The sequence below is a fragment of the Rhipicephalus microplus genome, chromosome 6, assembly GCF_043290135.1.
Source record: "Rhipicephalus microplus isolate Deutch F79 chromosome 6, USDA_Rmic, whole genome shotgun sequence".
Taxonomy (NCBI): domain Eukaryota; kingdom Metazoa; phylum Arthropoda; class Arachnida; order Ixodida; family Ixodidae; genus Rhipicephalus; species Rhipicephalus microplus.
The window spans coordinates 198,144,258-198,167,449 of NC_134705.1; the positions used below are offsets into that span (position 1 = coordinate 198,144,258).

Sequence of the window (23,192 nt, forward strand, 5' to 3'; positions counted from 1 at the left end):
TCCTGGGCTGAATTCCTTTTTACTTGGTGAAGCTTTTTATACACAATCTGTACAATAAATAAGAACACCACCACTGCCAGCACACCTGCCAGGCACCGCAGCCGTTGGGACGAGGGAGGGAAAGGGTGGGGGTGAAGGTAGGTGCCCGTGGTAGTCCAGTCAAATCAATAAACCACTGCTGGCACGAGAGTCACTTCAGGAAGAAAGATAAATGTGCAAACGAGTAACAAAACGAGGAATGGAACAATCCTTCATTTTCACGATTGCCCCGAAAGAAACTGGCAACATATACAGGCGAGGCACGTCCATGAACACTCTTCCCTCCTCTAATGGCATCACGAAAAAGAAAACAAAACAAAAAAAAAGCAGGACATTGTCTTCTAATTTAGAACTGGAACTCGTAGTCGGTGCTGAGGCGATAAGATAACGGCGAAGGAGCGTTGCCACGACAACGCGCGGCATTGTACCGGTGCAGCCGTCTTTCCCGTTGTCCTGGTGCTGGATGGGGACGAGACGATCGGGAAAAAGAAAGGGGAAAACGAAAAAAATTAAAATGACAAACGACCACGACTTGTGTGTCGGTGAGAAAAAGGAGCTTGCTGCTGCGTGTCCCTGATCTTGCTGTCCTAAGTGTTTTAATTGGTGGCGACACGCCTTTAGTGAGGATGCCTGCTGTCGTCACCGGTGCCGTTCGACTCGGTCGCTGCGTCTGGACTAGAAACTCCGTTGGGCGTGGCACCCTGGGAGAACCGCTGGAGTCGGCGCCGTCGCACCTCTGCATTGGGATCGTCATCGGATTGCCTAAGCATCGCTGCTGCAGATGCCGTGCCCTCTTTGGAGCCTGCGGTAATGCATGAAAAAAAGAAAATCAACTCTCTAGGCTTCCCAATTATTAGGCTTCCCCATTCCCCTTTTTAAGTAGGCGTGGGCAAGTTCGGGTGCTTCCAATGGAAAAACAAACAGTAGGGTATTTGAATTGATGTTGAGGTGAACTTAAATTAGTCGACATTTCGTACGAATAGGCAACTAATCCTCCTGGAAAACTGACTTCACTGGTATGGACTGGACTGGTATGCCATAAAACGACTCATCAAAGAGATATGCGTACATCCACGAAGAAACGTGTTAATGTTGTTAAGTGTGCATGTTAGGTGCACTACTGAAACACCCTTTTCTACATGCTTCACCCCTCCCCAGTTTATAGCATCTTACAAGGGCATATATGCTACAAGAACAGAAAATAGTTTATACAAAATGCATTTCACTGCTTGCAAGTTGCATCCAGCATTCATGCGTTTCTTCCACTTCACTTGGAACAAAAAAGTGCGAAAAATACATGCCTAGTTCCAATTCTTAAATATATATTATGCAAGTTAGGTCATGACAAATGTGCTCATGTGATATGTATCATTCGAACTATTAGGTTAAATATTATTCGATCAAGTTACTATTCACCTCAAACTCGCTTCGGACCAAAAGCTCACTATTTATCTATCCCAAGCTGTAAGTCATGCATTAACTTCACTGAAGCATGACGAATACCTAAATATTTGTGAGGCAACAGAGTCCAATAGTAAGCAAAGTGGTTGCAAGGCCCCTTTATACATTTTTTTAGAGAGAGCAAAAGCAAGCAATACCTGATGCAGACAGATCTACAGAGCTTGGTGCCAAGGAAGCCGCAGAAGATGCACCAGCAGTGGTGTTTGACGACGGTCGCTGCTGCTGAGTTGACTGCTGCCCAGATGCAGTTTCCCTGCGGTTAAAAGTAGCGAGATGAGCTGAAGCATTGGCCCCATTTCGCACCAAACATGTCAAGGACTCATCGAAGGAGTGCTGCTGCTCCGGTATAACACTGCAGCGAGCAATATACAGTCAGATATTGCTACAACGAAATTGACGGGACGTGTGAAAAATTTGGTTGTCGGAGAACTTCATAGTGACAAAATTTCATTTATAAACCATTAATGTTCGGAAGATCTGATGATGACGACTTGTCTATTGGATCCCAGCAGCAAGCCATTATCTTTTGCATTAGACTATCCCTAACTCGGAGGTACATGGCCACACACCAAGTGAAAGAGTTTTCGCGTATTCCACACACGATATATAGAGAGAGCTAAACTCATAGTGGGTTACACCCAAGTTTCAGTGTGCAAGTTGGTTTGGTGGCACGCATTCACACACAAGGAAGGAGGCTTTGCGTCAATACGGAACACAGTATTCCTTCCTTTACGATACGGGAGTACACACTTTCAATCTCCCACAGTTACCATGCCAAGCGCACAATAGCAGGAATGAGGGCGCCAAACCTTCGCTAGAGGCCAACTGAAAACTAGGTGCCGAAGCTCTGCTCTTCTACAGTTGTAAGCGAGAAACAGGAAAGACAAAACACTTCATGCTATTTTACAACTTTGTTGCATATAATCTTCCAGTGTGTTAACTGCGTGTTTTGGAGCTAATTCACTATTTATGGTTGCACCAATAAAAACCGCGATTTCCTGCACAGAGAAAAAAAAGTATTTGCTCCATGGGTTATGGCAAATGGTAGTTTCGTTTTTGGTGCTGGCCACACGCATGCTCTCAGAACAGCGCAGTTGGTATCTGTGATTGCATCTCCCGCGATTTTGTTCACAGCACTGCTTTGAGTCAGTGCGCATACTTTGGATGTGCGCATACTTTCATGGTCGCACATGATCCCTTCACACCGCTCTTGCGTTCGCAACGACTCATTGTACAGAATATAGTTACGCTTGGACTGTGTGCACTGGCTGCACAAGCACCTTCATAAAATCTTTACCGACATTCACGATTGCCGGGCTAGTGACGACGAGCAACCGTTGTGTTTTGAGCGCTACGTCAAAAACATGGTAAGAGTGTTCAACGAACGATACAGCTGCAACCTGCACGTGTATCATACACACTGGCAGCATCACGGTGGATGGACGAGCTAGTGCCGATCATCTCGGCGGCAAAAAATTCAGTTGGAAGTGCGTGTGGTGGCAGAAAGCACATCTCCAATGATAACACAGGTGTTGCAATGCAACCAGATGGCCCTTGCAACAAGATATTGTCGAGTTGCTTGTTAGTGAACCTTCGCAGCAATCCTAGGCAAGCTTTTTTTCCTCAAATGGCAGCTCTCGTAAGAACTTCGTTAAAGCAGAAATGCTCAAAAGTATTTGTTGTGACAAGACATTTTGGGCATTGTTTTTATATGGGCGGCTGACAGGGAATTGAAAATTATTCATTGTGATAGAAACTTCGTTGTAGCGGTATTCGTTACAGCAAGATTCAACTAATACCACAGCATGTGAAGACAAGAAACAAGAAATCGTAGCACAAATCAAAACATTGTAGTTCAATTCCAGTCAAGCCACAATTTAATATGCCATTGCCAATGGATTTTTCGAACTTCTAAAGTTTGGATTTGATGGATATTTCAGACTTCACAAATGCACTGTCAAGGTTTCCACAGTGATAACACATTTTCACCAAGTATGAGACATTAAAGGCTTTTGCCTTAACATTTTCTCGAAGCTCGTTTGGGTGGCATCAGACGTAAAGTGCCATCAGGGGGCGAATAAAAGGGCTCTACTTAATGTCTCTTTTATACTTAAAAGTTCTCTCTACTGTACTTGAAGTTTTTTTTTTTTTTTTTTCAGGTTAGCCGATATGACTGAAAATTTTCGCTGCACAGATTTCACAGATTGAAGTAAAACATCTCAAGTGACAAAGCTGGGAGTCACACGCACACTTCACTCACCTGGCCACAACAGCGCTGTACTGCTGCAGCTGCAACACAGCCGCATCAAGCAGCGTCTGGATGTTGCGCAAGACGCGGATGCGGGCCGCTATTTGCTCACGCTCCTGCCCTTCCATGGAGCTCAGCTCCTCAGCAGACAAGGCCTCCAGGCCTTCCGGGGGAATCGGAGGTGGTGGCGGCATCACTGCACCCAACAGACAAGAACACGAGAAATTGTCGTAAATGAAGAAACATTAACATGGCAAGAAACATCGCCACACAGCCTCTGAAAGTTCAGTGCAGAACAAATTTCTTTACAAGCAAACTAAGTTATAACAAAGTTGCATCTTACACAAAAATAAGTTTGTTACATCCGAAAATTTGTTATAAAGGTGTATTCCCAACACTATATTTATTGCAAGACTATTCTTTATTTACTTCATTAAAACTATTATTTCGTTATATACCGGTTCATTAAATCAAGGTTTGAGTCTACACTTACTATCAAGCATCGGTGAAGAAAATTGCATCAGACACAAAAATATGTTCCATTTACCTTACATTTGTTGCAGCATAGTAACAATTCAAAAATTTATTACTTTGTAAAAATTTTCATTATAGTGAGCTGTGACTTGACTAACCTAATAGTGGTGTGCGATCCTCAGCTGTGTTTTTCTTCCCCAACATCAAAGATCCCCGTTTATGAAAAGCATCAAAATAGCTATGCTGCAACGTGCCATCACGCAAAATTTGGTGGAAAGTTTCCCGTTTTTAATTGATCCAAATGGACTGCGAGAGCCCCATTTATGCGCCTGAGCGTGAAGCAAGTACAGAAAAACGTTCAGAAAGTACAGAAGTAAGTACAGAAAAACGTACAGAAAAAAGTTCTGCAGCTAAATTACAATATCTGCCATAGTGACAAACAGCCAAGCGCGATGTGAACAAGCGCCTCGTATCTTCAACTGTGGCTTCAGTAAGTAGCTCCATCTGCACCGCTGCCGCAGCAAATCTCAAAGATCACGCTTCAACAGTGGTGTTGTTGCAGATTACGTGCCGTGCCGAATACATCACATTCACTCAGCATCTTAAATAGGCGTGCAGTTGCAGAAGCTGTTTTTTGCCCAAAAATTCTACTCGCATTCGCTCTTGAAAACTACCGTATTTACTCGATTCTACCGCGCCCTCGATTGTAACGCGCACCCGATTTCCACCACGAAAAAAAAAAAAAAAAACGTAAGACATCGATTGCAACGCGCACCCAATTTTCTCGCTGGCCCGCACAATCACACCACTCGAAAAAACGGCTCCTTTCGGGAGCGTCTTCCATTTAAATATGAGGTACGGGCGAAGCTTGTGCCCATCTGACGTGTAACAGAGCATTGCCGTCACTGTAGTTTTACCGTGGACCGATGTCAGCACGCGAACTTGCTTCGCCCCCTTTTTCTCGACGGTTGTGATGCCAGGCATGTCGAAGTAAAGAGGCGTCTGATCGGCATTCCCGATTTGCCCTAGAAGGTAGCCGTTGTTGCGCCGCAAGTTTAAGACGAACCTCTGAAAACTGTGAAGCTTTTCATCGTACTCCTCCGCAAAACTTTTCGCATATGCATGTTCCCCTTCGGAGGGAAAAGCCTTTCCTCTCCATAAAGGTAGTTAGCCAGCACCTGCTCGCTTTAAACTGGCTCCACATTAGACCTTTTTCTAAGACTAATAGCATAGCCCGCACTTGGAGCAGTTCTGTCGTCACGGGCCGCTGTGCTGCTCGCTGCTCAAGCACATACTCGCCGAGCAGCTCTTCAATTTGCGGAAACCGACCCTGCTGTAGTCCACTGAAGCCTTTGCGTGAAGCTTTGCTGTTGACAATCTTCTTCTTTTGTTTTCGCCGGTCCCGCATGCACGTTTCGGGAACTCCGAATGATCGCGATGCGGCCCGATTTCCGTCCGTTTCTGCACATGCGATGACTTTTCTTTTAAAAGCGGCATCGTGGTGCACTCGAGTTTTTGTAGTTGGCCCTTCCACGCCGTCAATGCTAATGCACTACTAGACGACGAACTCCTCAGCACACGTATGAAGTGCCGCACATGGGGAACACATAGGCAGAAATGGCCGACGTGCCATGCCAACGCACGTAGGGGGGCGGCCATTTTGGATTTGCCGATGGCAATAGATTGACCGCAATTTTTTTGTTCGTACTCGATTCTAACGCGCATGCGATTTATGAACTCGCTTAACCGGAAAAAAGATGCGCGTTAGATTCGAGTAATTACGGTAAAGCACCACTTCTGTGTTTCAGCAGGGATCAAACTATGAATACCCACTCCAAAGTACTTCCGCTCTCATTTGGGGTATTGTCCCCACCTTTTTAGAAATGCTTTTAGATATTACTGCAGTGTCTACCTTGAAAAGGGCAGTTTTAGAAAACCTTTCTATGAGCTACATAAAAAAAATTAATTACTAAATAAGCCTACCCCACTAACAGTCATAACCACCGATCCCACAACACAAAATGAAAATGGCTTGGCAACACCGTAGTTGTACATTAAGGCTGTATAATGAACTAGGAGATTTGATTGGAAACAAAAGAAAAAGCATCACTTCAAAAGGTGATGCCCTATCTTTTAAATGGGCCCCGCAACAGATTTCTCAGGCAATCGTCGAATGGCTTCATTAAAAGAGCTTATCGCCTTGAGAATCAACTGCTGCAAAAACAGAATATGTCACGTACAAGCAGGGTTGTAAGGACTGCAGCACGTTTGAAGTGCTTCATCTCTCTTATACTAGTGGGCATTTAAAACTACTACGCATCGAGTGGCATGAAAAGGGACTACGAAGATGCATCGATCAGCGCATCATAACCTTTAGCACCTTCTTTTCTTTCTTCTTTTTCTTGAAACGCACGGCTTTACTCAGCACGATCGCAATATGCGCACAAAGGCACATGACGGCATCTCGCGGTGGCCACAGCAACTATGCAGCTCATGATGTTAGAGTCAGACAGCGGTCATGAACCTCGGAATTATGGCACGGTCATTTGGGTTTACGGCATCCTTTGTTCAGAGAAGAGGGAACAATTTGTAGCAGACTTTGAGAATTGGCTGTAAAATTCCAGTCCACATGATGCAACGTAATGTTTGGCTTGCATGTTCTCGGGAGCCTCGACTACAGATCAACGGAGTTGTCCGACCATGTTGTAAAGGTGTTGCAGGGCCCCCCTAGGCAATTGCGCGCGCACGAACGCGAGTACAGCGCGCTCATTTCACAGCGATGCCTACTTGAGCCCCAACACTAGCCAGTATTGAATACGTACGCAATGGGAAGAAGGGAGGCAGGACGAAAGCGGCTCCGGCTGCCACCCCCGCTGCACCACCAGCTTCCGTTGCGTTCGGCTGCTGCTGTTGTGACTGCTGCTGCTGCTGCTGCTGGGGACCAGAAGCACTGGCTGATGGTCTGGGTGCACCTGCTGCACAGAAAGCACACAGATGTGGAATGGATTTTACGAGGCACAACTTTCCACGACACCTACGATCACCTTTAGAGTCAACTCCAAGCTTGGCAGACCATGAAAGTGTTTTGGCGCAAAAGACTAAGAGCTATTGGCAGTCAATGTGGGATGCTGTAGTATCAAATACGGTTCACTTAGCAAAACCATAATTGGGGAATTAGTTGCCAACCATAGCAGTACGATGAACTGAAGCGATATTTGTCGACTTAGGATAGGCTGTGGAAGCGGCCAAAATTCTTTCCTATTGACCAATGATGAACCCCCCTTGCCTGTACTAATTGTGGACAGCCATTGACTTCCCTCCATGTTTTATTGCAATGCGCAAAAATGCAGCTACAAAAAAAAAAAACATTTACCGTTGACGTATACACAACAAGTATCCCTTCCATCTGGTATTGTTTCTGTCCAATGTACGTCCCTTTCATATGAAATCGGTTTTATCTTATCTAAACAATGTAGACATGCATGCTATCCAAAAAATAATCATGGCATGAGCTCTTCTAAGAGGCTTATGCTACAGCCTTAATGCTTCATAGAGCGAATGCCTCTAGTGCATTGTGCTCTAGAATTACGGCTTGACGTCGGTGCTATCGTCATTCAAAAAATTAATTATAACACCCTATTTTTACCATGTTTTCTGTGCAGGCAGTTTGCCTCACTATTCATCAAAATTATCAGACCTGGTGAGGAGCCCTTTAAAGTGTGGTGCGCGGAATGGCCGCTTGGAGTCTCCCAACACGTGGTGACATCCGACGCAAGGTGTGGGTAAGTGTTGGTGGTTTTCTTTTTTTTTAGGTGCGAAGCAGCTTATGGCTGCTCTAATACTCTAAAGGTCCACTAGATGGCCCTGCGGTAAAGCGCTCGCTCCACTACAACATGTGCTCTGGTACTAGTTAAGACCGCTAGCGGTGCTGTGCTGCTCTGTATAATAAAAAGGCGTACTCCTCTCTCTCACACACGCAGCATAGTAGTATAAATGAAAACGTGAACATGGGTACGGTAGAGGCGAGAGGTAGCAGAGCGGCTGCAACCATGAACGTCTGCAGTGATGATTGAAGAGCACCTCTTTACAGAACATTAAGTTAAGCCACGGCTGCTTTGCATACTACTCAAGGTTTCGTTTATGGGGAGATGTGTGCAATTATTTTGGCGGTTATTAGAGAATGATGCGATTGTTGATGTGTAACCAGCATAGCCACGGGGCAACTTCGGTTTTATTTACGATTTTGAGCATGAATTTTCAAATTTTTTACTACAAAGATTTTTTCAATTAGACGAATGGTTCTTGGCGGTCCATTCAGATTCGTTGAACTGCGATTCAGGCATATCATTTTTGCCTCAATGTGAATTGCGCCAAGCTGTGAACTTTAGAAGTGTGTGATAATGCAAGGCAGGGCTGTCACTAGGGGGGAGCTAGGAGGGTTGTGACAGCCCCCAAATTTTCCCATGCTTCAACTTTTTGGGTGATATCGAATTATTTACGCGCCTTCACATCAACTACTAGTTCCCAAAGTTGTCTGTTCTACACATAAGTACTCCCCAAAAAACATTCCTGGGTACTGCCTGGTACAAGGTGACAGAGAAAACACTTACCAGCATTTTGTGTGCCCCTCTGTTGCTGCTGCTGTTGTTGTTGTTGCAGCTGCTGATGGTGCTGCTGTTGATGCTGTATAAAGTGCTGCTGCAACTGCTGAATTGGTGGGAAAAGTGGGAAACCCGCCATACCAGGAGGCCCTGCATGAAAGGGGGGGGGGGGGGGCAGCCATGCAACACCACGATTAAGAGATGAATGGTCCTGCCTCCTCCATTACAACAATGGTATCTACGCACCGTACTACTAGGTGGAAAACTGGATTTCTGAAAGCTGGAAGAATGCCATAGGAATTGCAGATTATGTACCAAAAGTGGTTATTACCTTTTAAATGCACACTAGAATGCAAAATCCTGTCAATTTGAACTAGGTTAATTTGAAGTTACAGTTAATTAAAACTAAAGCCCTCGTCCTGAGAAGAATTTGTTCCTGGCACAGTTGGTATTGTTTGCTAGAGGACATTCTGCTGCTAGTAAGAACCACACGAACAAGAGAGACACGAACACGACGACATGGGCGGCGCTTCCAACCGATTCATTACATGCATGAAACCGAGCGATAGATGCAAGAGACCCATACATGGGCACTACCTAACCTGCCCACCTCTGAAACAACCTTATCTCAGAAGATGGCAGTTGTATGGGCATGCCACTTATACACTGATCACCCAACTTTCCGATTTGAAAGGCTGATAGTAACTCCTGTGCTGGTTCCAGCACAGCTATATGTATTTAACTGGGGGCAAACAACCAATACTTCAAATGCATCGGTATCCACAGCGGTTCGATCGAACTGGGAGCCCCTTGTTTTCATTGTTACTTGCAGAAGTCAACCAAAAGTGATCACAATTCGTTTCGGAACCAAATAAATCAAATCAAATTTACTAGAGATGCAAAACAAGGAAACAGCAGCATTTCCCAGCAGATGACAGTTCGGATATTGCACACAACTCCGAGGCAAGCTGCAAACGATCCTCACGGAGTCACGACAAAAGAAACACCAGGAAAAGCAAGTCACCGTTTACTTTTATTTTCGATTGCATTAACTTCGGCATGTAAATAAACGTGTTTTGGAGCATAAACGGCAGCACATAATTCACACACTCTCTACTCACATGAATGCATGTTGGTGCTAGTTTTTGGGGGTCTCACTGACTGATAAATTAATTCTGTTTGCTGTTAGAGCTCTACGATCCTAACTTGCGAAATCACATGCCACAAACGTGTAGTAGGACCAAGGTTGCGATAATGAGCCCAGAGATGGCTTCCTTCGGGTATGTCCGAGCAGTGCGGTGCTATGACCGTTCCTTTTAGCGGCCACCAATGCGGCAATTAGAACTATACTCACTAAATTCGCACAATTTTATAGTCCCCTTCAAGTTCAAATCAATTAGCTTTTAGTGTATTTGTTTTTAAGCAATTTAACTGAAGGCACCAGATAGAAGTGCAAGCCATCATTTCAAATTGGGATGCATGAGAAAAAAAAAAGAAGTATGGGGTTTTACATGCCAGAATCGCAAAACAATTACAAAGAGTGCCGGAGCAGGAGACTCCATATTGATTATGACCAACTGGGGTTTCTTAATGTGCACCTAAATCCGCATATACAGGTATACAATATATACGTGGACCTTTTGCAACACTGCTCACATTTCACTCGCATGAAAATGTGGCTAATGAGGCAAAGGATTCAACTGGCACCCTTGTGCTTAGCAGTCCCACATCACAGCCTCCAAGCCACCACAGCATGCTGTTGAGACACTGCAAGCTACGATCTTTAGAATGTGTGAATGCAGCTTAGCATCTTTCGTTACAACTCAATTCACCTTTAAGAGGCACTTTCACTAGGAGAACAGGAGAGTGATCTGACAAGTTACATGTGGTAAAAGACCTAAACACGGCCTTCTTGTTTCACTCTTTCCTTTGTTATGCTTCATTCATCTGCTGGTCTCTCCTCCTCGCAGAGTGCACCTCCTCAATGTGCAAGGAGGAAGAGCAAGCAGCTCGCACTTATCTGGTGCAAACTGGAATTTGAACAACGAAACAAGACGATAAGCAGACATAACAAGAAGATAAGCGGACATAAACACGGTGCTGTGTTTGTGAAGTCTTGTTATTATCTAGTTGTCACTCTGTTTCATTGTTCGAATTTCAGTATGCACCAACTAGCCCAATTTAAGACACTAATACTGCTGCAAACAAGTTCTGGCAGACGCCGATATGATTAGATGCGGGTACCAATATCGCGAGCGACAATGGGGAAAACGAAATGCCCGAAGAGGGGCATGTTTGGCAATTGTTTGTTGCGGCAGCATTCCAAACTCGACACGCACTTACGCGAAATGAGGAAAAAAAATATCCAAGTTGGTTTAGGGGCTTTTTAAACCGTGGCAGCAAACATAACTCACACTGTGGAAAGGCCTGCCCAGGCACATTTGGTGGGGCCTGGGGCGCTGCCTGGCCGGCAGCTGGGGGTGGGGCCGCCGCGTTGTTAGCAGCTGCTGCCGCGGCCGCGGCGGTCGGCTGCCTGAGCACGTCCATGCGGCACGTGGGGCATGTCTGCTGGCGCTGGAACCAGGAGCGCAGGCAGGCCGTGTGGAAGATGTGGCTGCAGGGTAGCCGCTTGTTGCCGCCACCCACCATCTCCTCGCGACAGATGATGCACACGTTGTCGGCCGAGGCCAGCTCCTCAGGCGTTGCATCTGGATAACTGCATGCCAGGACGACAAACAATTTCCGATTTTATTTACTTAATTACAAATACTGCAGGCACTATCGGAGTCCGAACACCACTATACACATCATGAATTTCTAAGCAAGCACATCCACCCAAAGAAACACCTCTTCTAATTTCACTGCTAATTTTAAATTTTTTAAAATTAATTAAAAATTTTTAAAATTTTTAAAATTAATAAAATTAATTAAAGAAAAGTGACCCCTTTGCCATTTTCCCACTCCCATTTGCAGCACCATGATCACACACTGCATCATGGCTCATTTTTGAAGCACGTGCGCCTGAAATTCATCATTAAAATTCGTTTGCCGTTGTTTTTTTTTTTTTTTTGTATCCCACACGATATTTGCACCTAGAACAGGGCACACAACACCCTCTACGATTTTCTGGTTCTCGTGAGCAAAAACAAGGCATTCAAGACCTCTATTTGCGATTCAATGGCGGTGTCCGAGCCACATTAGTTATAAAAGATAAGGCCTCCGAGATCTACACCCACAGCTGTTGCATAAATGTGGGCTCATCATCTAAGGTGCTTTGATGGCGTGGTTATGGATGGCTCGTCATGTTGCCTTTGCATTTCCGACATTTTTTTTATCATCGTAACGAGTCTTCCAAGAAAGTCTATGGGATTTCTGGTAGCTGTTGTTCGTTTAATTTTCTTGGTTTCTATTTTTATTCTAGCGGGAATATGTTGGCACCACCACATTGAATTTTGGAGCTGTCCCAGAAAAATAACGGACCCTCCTCCCTCCTCTTTGCCGGTAATTTTGTGTTGTTCAATGGGGGGTGCTTGCTCCAACCTTATACCAGCCACAATTGTTAGACAATACCAGCCACAATTGTTAACATATATATGGTAAAATGCATTATGATCAATAGGCAAATATGTTTACTTTGCAATTAAGATCACAAAAAAGCCATAACAGCAATAAAACTTGTGCAATACCTGGGGCACATTACATAATATAATATGTAACTCAAAAATGCACGCAAGAAGTAACTGACTATGTTATAGCATACTATAATATTACATATTAAAGAAAGCTTAATCAAAAGCTCAACAAACGATTCTGTTGTATTAACATTGACTACTTCATCTCACTGCTTATCCCACTCTAGTGAAATTGCTGGGCGGGGGGCGGGGGGGGGGGGGGAGAATATTGACGCCTATTAAGATGACAATGTTTGTCTAACGGTTTAGTTGGAATTTGTACAACCAGGCCACATGTAAAGCTCGTAACGAAATAGCAAGTGTAAATTTGCTGCAAGGAAAGCGGAAGGGAGACAAAGCACAATCGTTGCAGCCATGGCTTCTATCATCTTTTTAACTACAAGGTACAAATTCAATCTAGACAATAACCCTTACAGAATAATGTTCAGTTAGTTATCTTTGTTAACTATTAAGTCATTTTAATTAGCAAAAGAACCGTGAAATAAACTTACATAATTACAATTACCACTGCACGCACAGGAAGAATTCTGCGAATGTCCAAAAAGAAGCGTAGGAGTGCGAGACTACTTACAGAGTGTTCATGTTTCGGATTGCTCGTCGTGACATAATGACGTCATTGAAGGCCTTCTTGAAAGCCCTAGGTGTACAAACACACACAGAATTGCTTAGTAATGCAAATTCAATGCTTTCATTCCTTATTACGATATCTACAGCATGTTGTACAGGAAGCAGTAATATGAGCATACTGGCATTATGACATGGAATCTTGCTCAATTATTATGCTAGTCAACAAGTAACCTAAGAACATGATTGTCTAAGTATGGAATTAAGAGGAACACACTGATATAGAAGATTGATGGCTAAGCATTTAGAAAAATAATGGGGATACTTAACTCTTTATGACAGTGCATTCAGAAAAATAAATTTAAAAAGCTATTGCCAAAGCAGTTCTATACTTGCAATAAAACTTTATAGGATGATGCAGGTACTGCAATCATAATGCGAACCCAGCATAAGCTGCAATAGTTGACAGCTATTTTTAAACTACTTGGCGTTTTACAGCTTCAGTATAATAGTCACACGAGCATCTTACCTCATGCTCAGGTACATGGGACGGATCGCAAAGAGCGGGAATGTGTGAATCTTAATCATGATTGCCATGAAGGTCAAGTAGAGCACCACCTTGATGAAGCCTGCGAGAACATGAAACACAAGCTCAATCTTTGCCACGTTCCAACACTTCTACTCTGGGCACTGTAAATCCCCAGCGCATGCCGCTAGCGACATTATCGTTAAACCTATGAAACATGTTGTAGCAGTGAACAACATGGATCCGAAGGTCACAACCACCACCGGTAATTCGCATGCAATCATTTGGGTATTTTCATCCAGTACTGCTGCCAGTAAATGGCTGAACAAAAAGCAGTACATCAAGACACCTACGTTAACCACATACTTTAATTAAAAAACTACTACGCAGGTCAGTGTAACGAATGTAATTCACACTTTGAGAATAACAATCATCCGTCTTTAGTTGCAACAGAAAATTTGGTGCAAATGAAAGGTACCCGATCAGCTTTTACTCGAAACAAGTGCTTGGTACCATATCGCTAGCTTTCCTTCCAGGAGAAACGGCTAAACTCTCCAACATTGACTCTAAAATTCTTGAAATCCAAGTGCGCATCTCATCAAGCACAAATTACTTATGTTGTCTAACTACACTAAAGAATGGTCAAACTTAATAAATAGTATGCTGTTCAGCTATACACTCGAAACAATATAAAAAAACTTATATATAATGAAATATCGGTTACAACAAAGAAAATTAGGAATAGTCCTACAATAAATGTAGTGCTAGAAATAAACTTTTCTAATAAATTTTTGGTTATAACAAAGTTATTTTCGTTTGAGTGTATGGAAAAACGGTCAAACCTAATAACAAAGAGAGACTGATTTAGGCGAGTTGGTTCATAGCTGTAAGAAGGCAGTTTGCCCGTGCAAGCACTTACTGATGATGAGCTCCGTGTACAGCAAGTAAACAGCCTTGTTCTCCCAAGGGTTCTCGCTGTGCAGGTCCATCGTGTGCAGGAAGTACTTGACGTAGATATTGGCCACTATGCTCAGGAGGATGGCGTACTGAAACGAAATTTCAGACAGGTTAACCATTTCAAATGCCACATACGAAGAACTGTCTGTAAGTGTGTCGAATCACTACAACGTTACATTAAGGCACTCTGTGTTCTTTGCAACAAGTAACAGCACTTCTGCGCAAATCAAAGCTGTTTGGCTTGGTAGCAAATATGACAACAGAAAGTTCCAATGAACTTAATACTAACACAGTGTCAAATAGCCACAACAATCAAAGCATTGGTTATCTCCTTTAGGGCCAAGTACTACTTTAGTTTTAGTGAGACTTTGTTTTGCTGTGGCAACAAGATAATATTGTTTTAGCAATGCACGCAGATGGACACATCAAGTGTCCATCATTATGTGTCCATATAGATGGACACATCAAGTATGTAAAAAACCTATAGATACATTAAACTTTTATCACATCCATTGCTTTCACTTTTCTGCATTTTACCAGCAAACCCACGAAAGCAAATTTTGATTCTACTACTTATTGCATTACTATGTACAGCAATCTATAACAGCTGCATTGGCCATCAGCCGACAACAATGCTCCTCAAAGGTTGCTCAAATGTCAAACAGTGCTGGCAAAAGCTTCTCACACGTAACTCAGCAGCTTACCTCGAAGCCAAAGACGACCTGCACAGATGCCCCTTTGGTGAGAGTGGTGTGGTATGCGTGGGCGACAAATGCATAGTCCAGGAAACCCAGGAGTAAGAGCAAGGCTGTTGCGGAAGAAAGATGCAGAATGCTGACGGCACATGCTAGCACAACCTTTGTCTTTGAAGACAGCAGCGCACCTACTTGAACAATGCTTAATTAAGAATAACCACAAACTGATCAAGAGCTAGAAGCTTCAACGAAAACATCGTTTGGCCTCCTACTTACCAATAACTCTTACATGGAAGAGATAGGATATGACAGGACTTCTCTCCATCTGGAAGGAGGGAGCACCAGTCGGGCTTAGATGCAGATACCTCTTAATGAAAGTAGTCAACAACGAGAGTTTTAGGAACATTAAAAGGCTGACTTACGTAGTCGACTCTGTCCTCAGCCAGCCAATGGAAACACTTTAGGAAGAGCAAGAGCGTGAATAGTGCCACAAATTTGGGGCTAAAGTCATCTCTAAAGACGGTGAACGCCAGGCACGTCTCCGTGACGGCGTACCACGACCTTTCAATGAGGTGCTGCAATGGGACACATGGTAATTCAGGTGACATTCTCACCAAAGAGCTTTGCTCGTGCGAAAACTCTGGAAAAAGGGGTCAAAGCACTCACCTCCATTTCGGCCGCTCGCAGCTGCCCGAAGAATACTTTTCGCATTAACTTTCCCATGAGAATTACGAACACGAATGCTTGGAGGTAAATTATCTGCAAAGAAAGCAAGACGGGATCAGCACTATGAAGAAGCAACAACCTTTAGTTGGGCACAATTTTTTAAGGCAACAGCATTTTCATCTCAAAGGCAGGATGCATGCAAGCCTGTATCAATGAGGGCACATCTAGACTATCATCATCAGATGCACGCATAATGACCCCACTGTCAAAGAACATCGCCAAGTAAAAAGTGGGACTAAGTCGTTTGGTAATGGAGGCAATATGCTGCAAGAATTCAGCCATCTTGGGAGGGTCTCTTATGCCTTGCTATGTTGTATCTTATGACTACCTTCGGACTAATGCTTCGGACTACCACCCCCTTCTCTAGTCCCACCATTTTCACTGTTTCATTCGCCGTTTTTATTTGCTTGACGAGGGTGAATGAAAACAACAAATACACGAGTATTTAACAAAGCGCCCCGCCGCGGTGGTCTAGTGGCTAAGGTACTCGGCTGCTGACCTGCAGGTCGCGGGTTCAAATCCCGGCTGCGGCGGCTGCATTTCCGATGGAGGCGGAAATGTCGTAGGCCCGTGTGCTCAGATTTGGGTGCACGTTAAAGAACCCCAGGTGGTCGAAATTTCCGGAGCCCTCCACTACGGTGTCTCTCATAATCATAGCGTCGTTTTGGGACGTTAAACCCCACAAATCAATCTATTTAACAAAGCATTGAATTAGAAGAACGGGTGTGCATTCTTTACTTTTAGCGGCTCTTCTGCTGCCATTTTGAATTTTGATTTGTAACCGAGCCAGCCCCCACCCCTCTCCAAATCTTGTCGGATTATCCTTCACAGTGTGTGTGTGCAGGAAGAAGGGGCTGGCTCAGGATTTCATGGTATACATTCATAAACTACTTTTACTTCGAAATGTCTTTGCATGTCTAAAACAATATTGCAGATATTAGCGATGACACGCCTGAACGAGAGCCAATAACCGTCACTAATCATGTACAAGAATGAATCATGTAATGTTAAGATTATCATTGAATATTGAATAAAATGATGAAGTCTAATTTTTGAAGAAAAAAAAACAGTTTTCTAGGTAAACAATCTTAAAAAATTGAATTATAATGCCCCCCCCACCCAAAAAAATGTGAACCCATGTAATTTGGTATGGCTTTCAAAGAAAGCGGCGAGCAGTTTTGTGTGCTGGATAGCTTGTCAAGTCAAGCAAGGAAACTGCATACTGTACATGACATTTACATTGACCTACAAATTGTTGCAAAAGCAAGTTGACTGATTTAATTACTTATGCTGACATGCAACACTATTTTTTGTATAAACATACAATGCCAGTGGGATTAGAGGTACTTTAAATAGTTTTCGCTCTGGTATAAAACACTGAAACGAAAACTTTATTAGTTTCACAGATTGAGTAAGTAGCATAGAATAAAATTAATGAAGTAAAAACATGTGGATGTCACAGAAACTATGAAGAACAAAATATGAGCATCTGTTAAAGTTCATTTTTACAATCAACATTATCCTTTTTTGCATGACACTTCGACCAGTTCACTCAAACTACAGTTCTGCTACAGAAGTTGGGACTGAGGCATCTTGGAAGGAATGCCTTTCTTAATACAGCCCAGGTTATGAGAAAAAAAAAAGCATGCTGCTACTGCCCAAATGGCTGCGTGTCCCTGAACAAAAAGATTACCATCACGCTGATGGCTGTGAAGGTTCACATAGAGCAAATAGTGTATCAAGTTCTGCAGCTAAGAGGAAGGACACATATTCAATTCAAAGATACTGCAATCCAGCAGGAGAGGAGTGCAAGAAACAATCACGTACTTTAATTTAGGCCAATGTGAAAAGAACGCCAGGTGGTGAGAGCTAATCACAGTACCTCACGCTACAGCACTGCTCACTGCTTGAGTCTTACTTCGGGTGTTCGAACTCTATAGTTAACTTGATCAAAGGGTATGTGTGTGCTTGTGTGTTCTGTGTTAATTGTCGGGGTTCTATGTCCTAAAACCACAATATGATTACGTGGGCTGCTGTTGTGAAGGGTTCTGGAAACTTCCATCATCTGTTGTTCTTCAAGACGTGCTTTGAAATCTAGTATGCAGAAGCCTCTAGCATTTAACTTCCATCAAAGCGCGGTTGAGATTCGATACCGTGACCTTCAGGGTCAGCGGTCGGGCACGGTTATCACCAGACCACCGTGAAGGGTGCACTCCCTCTCCAGTAGTTCACCGTTCTGCTTTACAAGCGAGGCCAGCCCTCTACGTAAAAACACCAAAGCACCCAGACACACACGGTGTCACAGCCATCTGTCCAAGGAATGACAGACAGCCAGTGACCGTAGTTCCAGATTACCCGAACACTGTTTAAGGTGTGTTGCATTTGAACTGGTTAACTATAGTAACTGCAACACCAAGCCTTTGTAGTATAGCTGAGATATGTAAAGTTACTCTTGATGTCTAGTACACGGCTGCTAATACTGCCAAGGTTGTAAAGAAGTGTGTGGGTTGTCGCACATAAAACCACAATGTAAGCAAAACGCCAATATAACAGTGCCTTCGAAGAGAAATTTAAAGCCTGCGCATAAATAAAATGGCAATGCCTAGCTTTAGAATGGACGATGTGACAGCTTTGATCTGACGTCACGCTTGAAGATTGTCACTGCATCACAACTACTCTGTATGTCACATGCATCTTACAGCATCCAAAAGAAAAAAAGTCTTAAATTAAAGTACTGCATTGGCAATTAACGTACTTGTATGGAAATACAGTGCTGCTGTGGGACTGACTATTAACCTTGAAACGACATATTTCACACAAATGGATAGGCGTGCCCGAAAGTTCCTATTGAAAGTTTTGTGGGAGCTGCGCTCAAAAGAATCGGGGCCCGCTTTGCTGTTCGTACGACGCTCTCTCTTCAAAACAACAGGGTCCGAACGCATATCTCGAAACCGAAAATGTCCACTAGTGCACGAATCTAAACAACCGATTGCGGTAAAGATTAGTTGTGCCACGGGACGAAACTGCTCGCCCGGGCTGGTTCATTTGCCGTAGCAGCAACAGGTTTTTCCGTGCAGAACTTTTTCTTTATTAGACACCAGCAAAACTAAGAAGCAACCGACGCGGACCACGCCGCACCGGTCAACAGCTGACCTATTTGTCTCCTACTTGACGGCCGCTGGACCCTTAAGAAACGATCGGGAAAAGTCGTTGAACGTTACATCGCGTAGTCAAGCATCTGAGACGTTTTCTGGACTTTTCTAAGCGGTCCCACGTCCAGTGAGGACGTATGCGGCGTCGGAGACACATCTATAAACAAGTCGTCGACCGTGCACAGAAACAGCTGGCGTAAATAACACTGGATGCGCTCGCGCGCAGTCCTCAGGGCTCTACTTCCGAGTGACCCAACAAGCAAGACAGACGCGAGATTTTTTTTTTTCTTTTTCCTAGGTCGCGTGCCAACCTGTTGACTTTTTGGCAGACCACAGAAGCGAAAACAAAATCGTGCAAAGGCTTACGTGGGTTCAACACTCACCGCCATGCTGGGGTTTGACTTGGTTAAATAGACCACGGAAGGGTAGAACTGTTTCTTCTGGTAGTACGCATTGCCGATGACTGCGGTAGTTAGAACTACACTACCCAGAGTTAATAGGAATGACCGCATTTTGACCGTTCGGGGATGAGATGCTTGCGGGAGACCTCCAAAATTACATGATTTTTACGTCTGCTGGCAGCTTTCGCTTGGCTACGCTAGATGGCCGGGAAAAATGAGGCTCCGAGGCGACGGCTGGATGTTAAAACTCGTGTCTCTTGGGGATTGGACGTCCTTTTTTTTAACGGGTCTCTGCGCTGTCAGCAACGCACTTTTTACGCTGAGACGAGTACGCGTAATCGATCGGAATTTAGGCAATTTCCTTTCAGCTTATCGCGCAACGACGCATGAGATGTTGGCTGGCGAATCGCGGCCTGTTGACGCTGACGCCCAGGAAATAAAGCGTGCGGTGAACGCGTTAAGGTCCTATTTGGCCTCTTTTTTAATTTTTTCGGTAAGAAGTTTCACCTTATCGGCAAGAAATAGGCTTTTATAATTTTGCCCGGAGCTGGCTATCGTGCTATCGCCGACTGAAACCGCTAGCTACACGTGTTCAGCAAAAATGTATCGTCTTAATCGCATAATCCGCATTGGATGACGTGTTAAATTTTCTGCGCGTTTAGCAAACTGTCTTGCCACATTTGAGATCAAAAATGTTTATTTTTATAGGAATGAAAAAAAAAAAACGGCTTGACTTGACTAGACGTTTGCTTACTCTGGCTATCGTAACTGCTATTTCGACGTCCGCCTCTGTCGCAACGGCGGAGCGCGCGGGACTCGAACGTGCGCGCTTTTTTTTTTTTTTTTTTTTCCCACCGCGTACGAGCAAGAACCATTGCCAGAACCCTCTGTCTGCACTGAAGGCAAGTTTTTTTTTTATATGCTACTGCATATGTTTTGGTCTCATTTACGAAGGAAAGCATGGCAACTGGATGTGTCTGTTCGTCTGTGGCATTACTTTTTTTTCCCCCATTATGGTTCGTTCTGTTTCAGTGCTAGATACTTCGATTTGAGATATATAGAGGCGTTTTAGCATTCCTCCTTTCTGGAGACCTGTAAGGGTGAAAGTTACTGAATCATATTGTTCTTCTATCGTGGCACATTGTTTTACTATTTTATCGCGTACGGATATTTATATGAGGTGGTCATCCGAAGCACCGTTACGCTTTAGATAACCGAGTGCCCTGGTAATGTCACTGAAATAAGGTGATAAGTAATTTTGCCGGAATATTGTAACCATGCCGAGCATAGAAGGCCTAGACTAGCCAACCTACACTTAGTTCCGCGTCTTTCGCAGGTGCCCGAGTTGTCATCGTATCCTTTTTCGTCATATTTTTATAATGTTTTAGTAGCACAATTACAATGACAGTATAGTGTTAATTTACTGTACCCTCGACTACATTCAAGTCAAAGGGTCGCACATTCAGCAGAACGGCGTCTTTCTGAAGAAAACTAAGTATTCTTCGGGGTAGACTACTGAAGAAAAAGTGCGCGAATTGTCACTGCTATGCCGCGCGCAGTGTTTCATACCAGGTACAGCAAACTCTTGAACTCGTTGTGCGTTCTTCTTGGCCAAGCAAAATATTTCGACGGTCGTTCCTAGATTGCCCAACGCATCCACTGAACACCGTAAAATTTACAGTGGGAATGGGCGACCATAGGTGACCAAAACGCGCCTGTAACCAACCCGTGGTCGTCGCATAACAGGCGGCGTTCAGTCAAGTCAATCTTACACCGCAGCCTAGATGCCTATACCACAACCTCGTCTATGAAGTTTATAGAGGAGGTCGTGGTCTGCACATTTATTGGCGATCGCCTGAACCATCCTTCCTGTCTCCTGCTTCTGCGGCTCGACGGGAGGTAGGAGGAAAGGGAAACTATGCTGGGGAAGCCTCGCGGGCGAGTGCGAAGAGCAGCTTTCGCGCCAGACTTGTCGGCGCCGGTGACATCGATAGGAGAGAGCATGACGATTGCTGATGCGGAGTGCCGAGTTTCGCCGGCTACGCAAGCATTCCTCTTGTGCGTGCGTGCGATGAGCGTGTTACAAAGAGATAAGGGGTCACCTTATCTCTTTGTAACACGCTCATGCTGGTGTGATTGGTTACCTTGCCTGCATGTGTCGCTGGCGTTCTGCGTAAACGGATAGGGAATTTCCTGCGTGGAAGGAATTGGAAATGAATTTTTGATCCAGTAGTAGTGATTTAATTAACTAACTTGCGGACTAGTTAAGGCTGTACAACTGAAGCTGTGTTAATGCAGGTTTTTGTGTTGTTGTTTTTTTTGTTAGAGAAAGTGACTTGAGGTGTTGTTTCTTCTCTTTAATTTCAGAAGTATGTCCTACTGCTGCGTACCCTTGTGCACGTCAGATAGGAAAAAGAAGCTTGGGATCAGTTTCCATGAATTTCCTGCAAATGAGACGTACCGGCAAGCATGGTTGAAGGCCATACCAAGGAAGGAATTCGTTCCGAATGAAAATTCTAACAGCAGTGTAGTCTGCGGTCTGCACTTTCTTGATTCTGATTTCTCATGTTCCACACTTAAGCGGCGACGACTCAAACCAGATGCTGTACCCAGTGTTTTTAGCATATGCCCGCAGCCTAAGAAAAGGTGTAAATCAGAGCGACACTGTTCAATCTCTGTTCATCAAATTTTGACACCAACAATGATGCCAAAGGAAGGACATGAGGTAGAAGCCAGTCAAGATTTCTGCCGCGAAGACATTTGCACGTCAGTTGTTCCTACAGACAATTTGGCAAGTCGTCTAACAACCCCGACACAGCCAAGTACTGGTGATTCAGATGCCACGCATCAAGCTGCAGTTTCAGTAGAATCTGCCGCACAAACTCATTCTCTTACACCACTTAAGCATTGTGTCGTGGTTCTACATCGGCTGGAATCGCAAGGATTCAGGATTAACAACAACATTCGAAAACCACGAAAAAACTATACAGCCCGCAAACTTCGAAATATGGTAAGTTTCCAGCGCATTTAGATCTCTTGCAATCACAATCATAAGTTTCCTTATAATGGTGGGGCAAATCTACAGCAAAAAAAAAAAAGCCCATCTGAGAATATATACGTCCCAGAATTTCCGAATGAGCGTGAGGTTATATAAAATGTGTGACCATCTTTTTTCTCACCACATGCAAGCTGGTCCAACTGCGTGGCAGCCTTTTCGATTCTCTGTCGAATGGCCGTAGTGTGGAGAAAAGAGCGGGCCACGCCAACTTCTGTAAACACGCTCTCTCCATGCGATTGGGACGGACAAAAAGAAACACGCCGCACGCGTGCCATCTCCAAGGCCATGCCACGTAACACTGGTTGTTAGAGCAGCGCCCTGGCAACCGGCAATTGAAGTTGCATTGTTTCACCAACAGGTGTGCACTGCCGGCACCATACCGAACGGTGCTCAATGTTGTTACTTTATCTGGTCGACCGATTTCAATTGCAATCTCTAGTAGGTCGAACGCATTTCCCTTATAAGAGTTCTAAGGTGTAGACATACAAACTGCGATATTGAGCTGAGTTAGTCTATTGACTAGTTGATGGTGAGCTTGTAATGATCGAGCAAAAAAGCCAGTCGCATGTCAGAATCATGACCTCCTCTATAAAAAAAT

General features: G+C 44.1%; 2 protein-coding genes across 2 annotated transcripts in view; one reads left to right on the plus strand and one right to left on the minus strand.

Moving 5' to 3' along the window:
- LOC119166855 (E3 ubiquitin-protein ligase synoviolin B-like) lies at positions 1-20,063 on the minus strand. Its single transcript, XM_037418231.2, has 14 exons — positions 19,519-20,063; positions 15,924-16,016; positions 15,680-15,832; positions 15,534-15,582; positions 15,267-15,370; positions 14,525-14,651; positions 13,609-13,708; positions 13,087-13,152; positions 11,238-11,539; positions 8,833-8,973; positions 7,045-7,197; positions 3,761-3,944; positions 1,638-1,753; positions 1-841 (listed from the first exon to the last, which is right to left on the minus strand). The coding sequence occupies exons 1-14, from the start codon at positions 19,645-19,647 to the stop codon at positions 657-659; spliced, it is 1,902 nt and encodes a 633-aa protein (XP_037274128.2). The 5' UTR covers positions 19,648-20,063; the 3' UTR covers positions 1-656.
- The window catches only part of LOC119166856 (uncharacterized), a 20,825-nt gene continuing 5,522 nt past the window's right edge, over positions 7,890-23,192 (plus strand). Inside the window, exons 1-2 of the mRNA XM_037418233.2 lie at positions 7,890-8,004; positions 21,904-22,546. Of these exons, the coding sequence (XP_037274130.2) occupies positions 21,908-22,546 (639 nt within the window). The 5' untranslated portion in view covers positions 7,890-8,004; positions 21,904-21,907. The remainder of the gene's footprint in view (positions 8,005-21,903; positions 22,547-23,192) is intronic.

Excerpts from the sequence above, each read along its gene's own strand:
- LOC119166855 (XM_037418231.2), bottom strand. The coding sequence starts at position 19,647 with ATGCGGTCATTCCTATTAACTCTGGGTAGTGTAGTTCTAACTACCGCA. Across the intron at positions 13,709-14,524 it reads GTACACGGAGCTCATCATCA|GCTTCATCAAGGTGGTGCTC; the intron begins GTAAGTGCTTGC and ends ATGTTCTCGCAG. Across the intron at positions 11,540-13,086 it reads ATCCGAAACATGAACACTCT|TTATCCAGATGCAACGCCTG; the intron begins GTAAGTAGTCTC and ends CCTGGCATGCAG.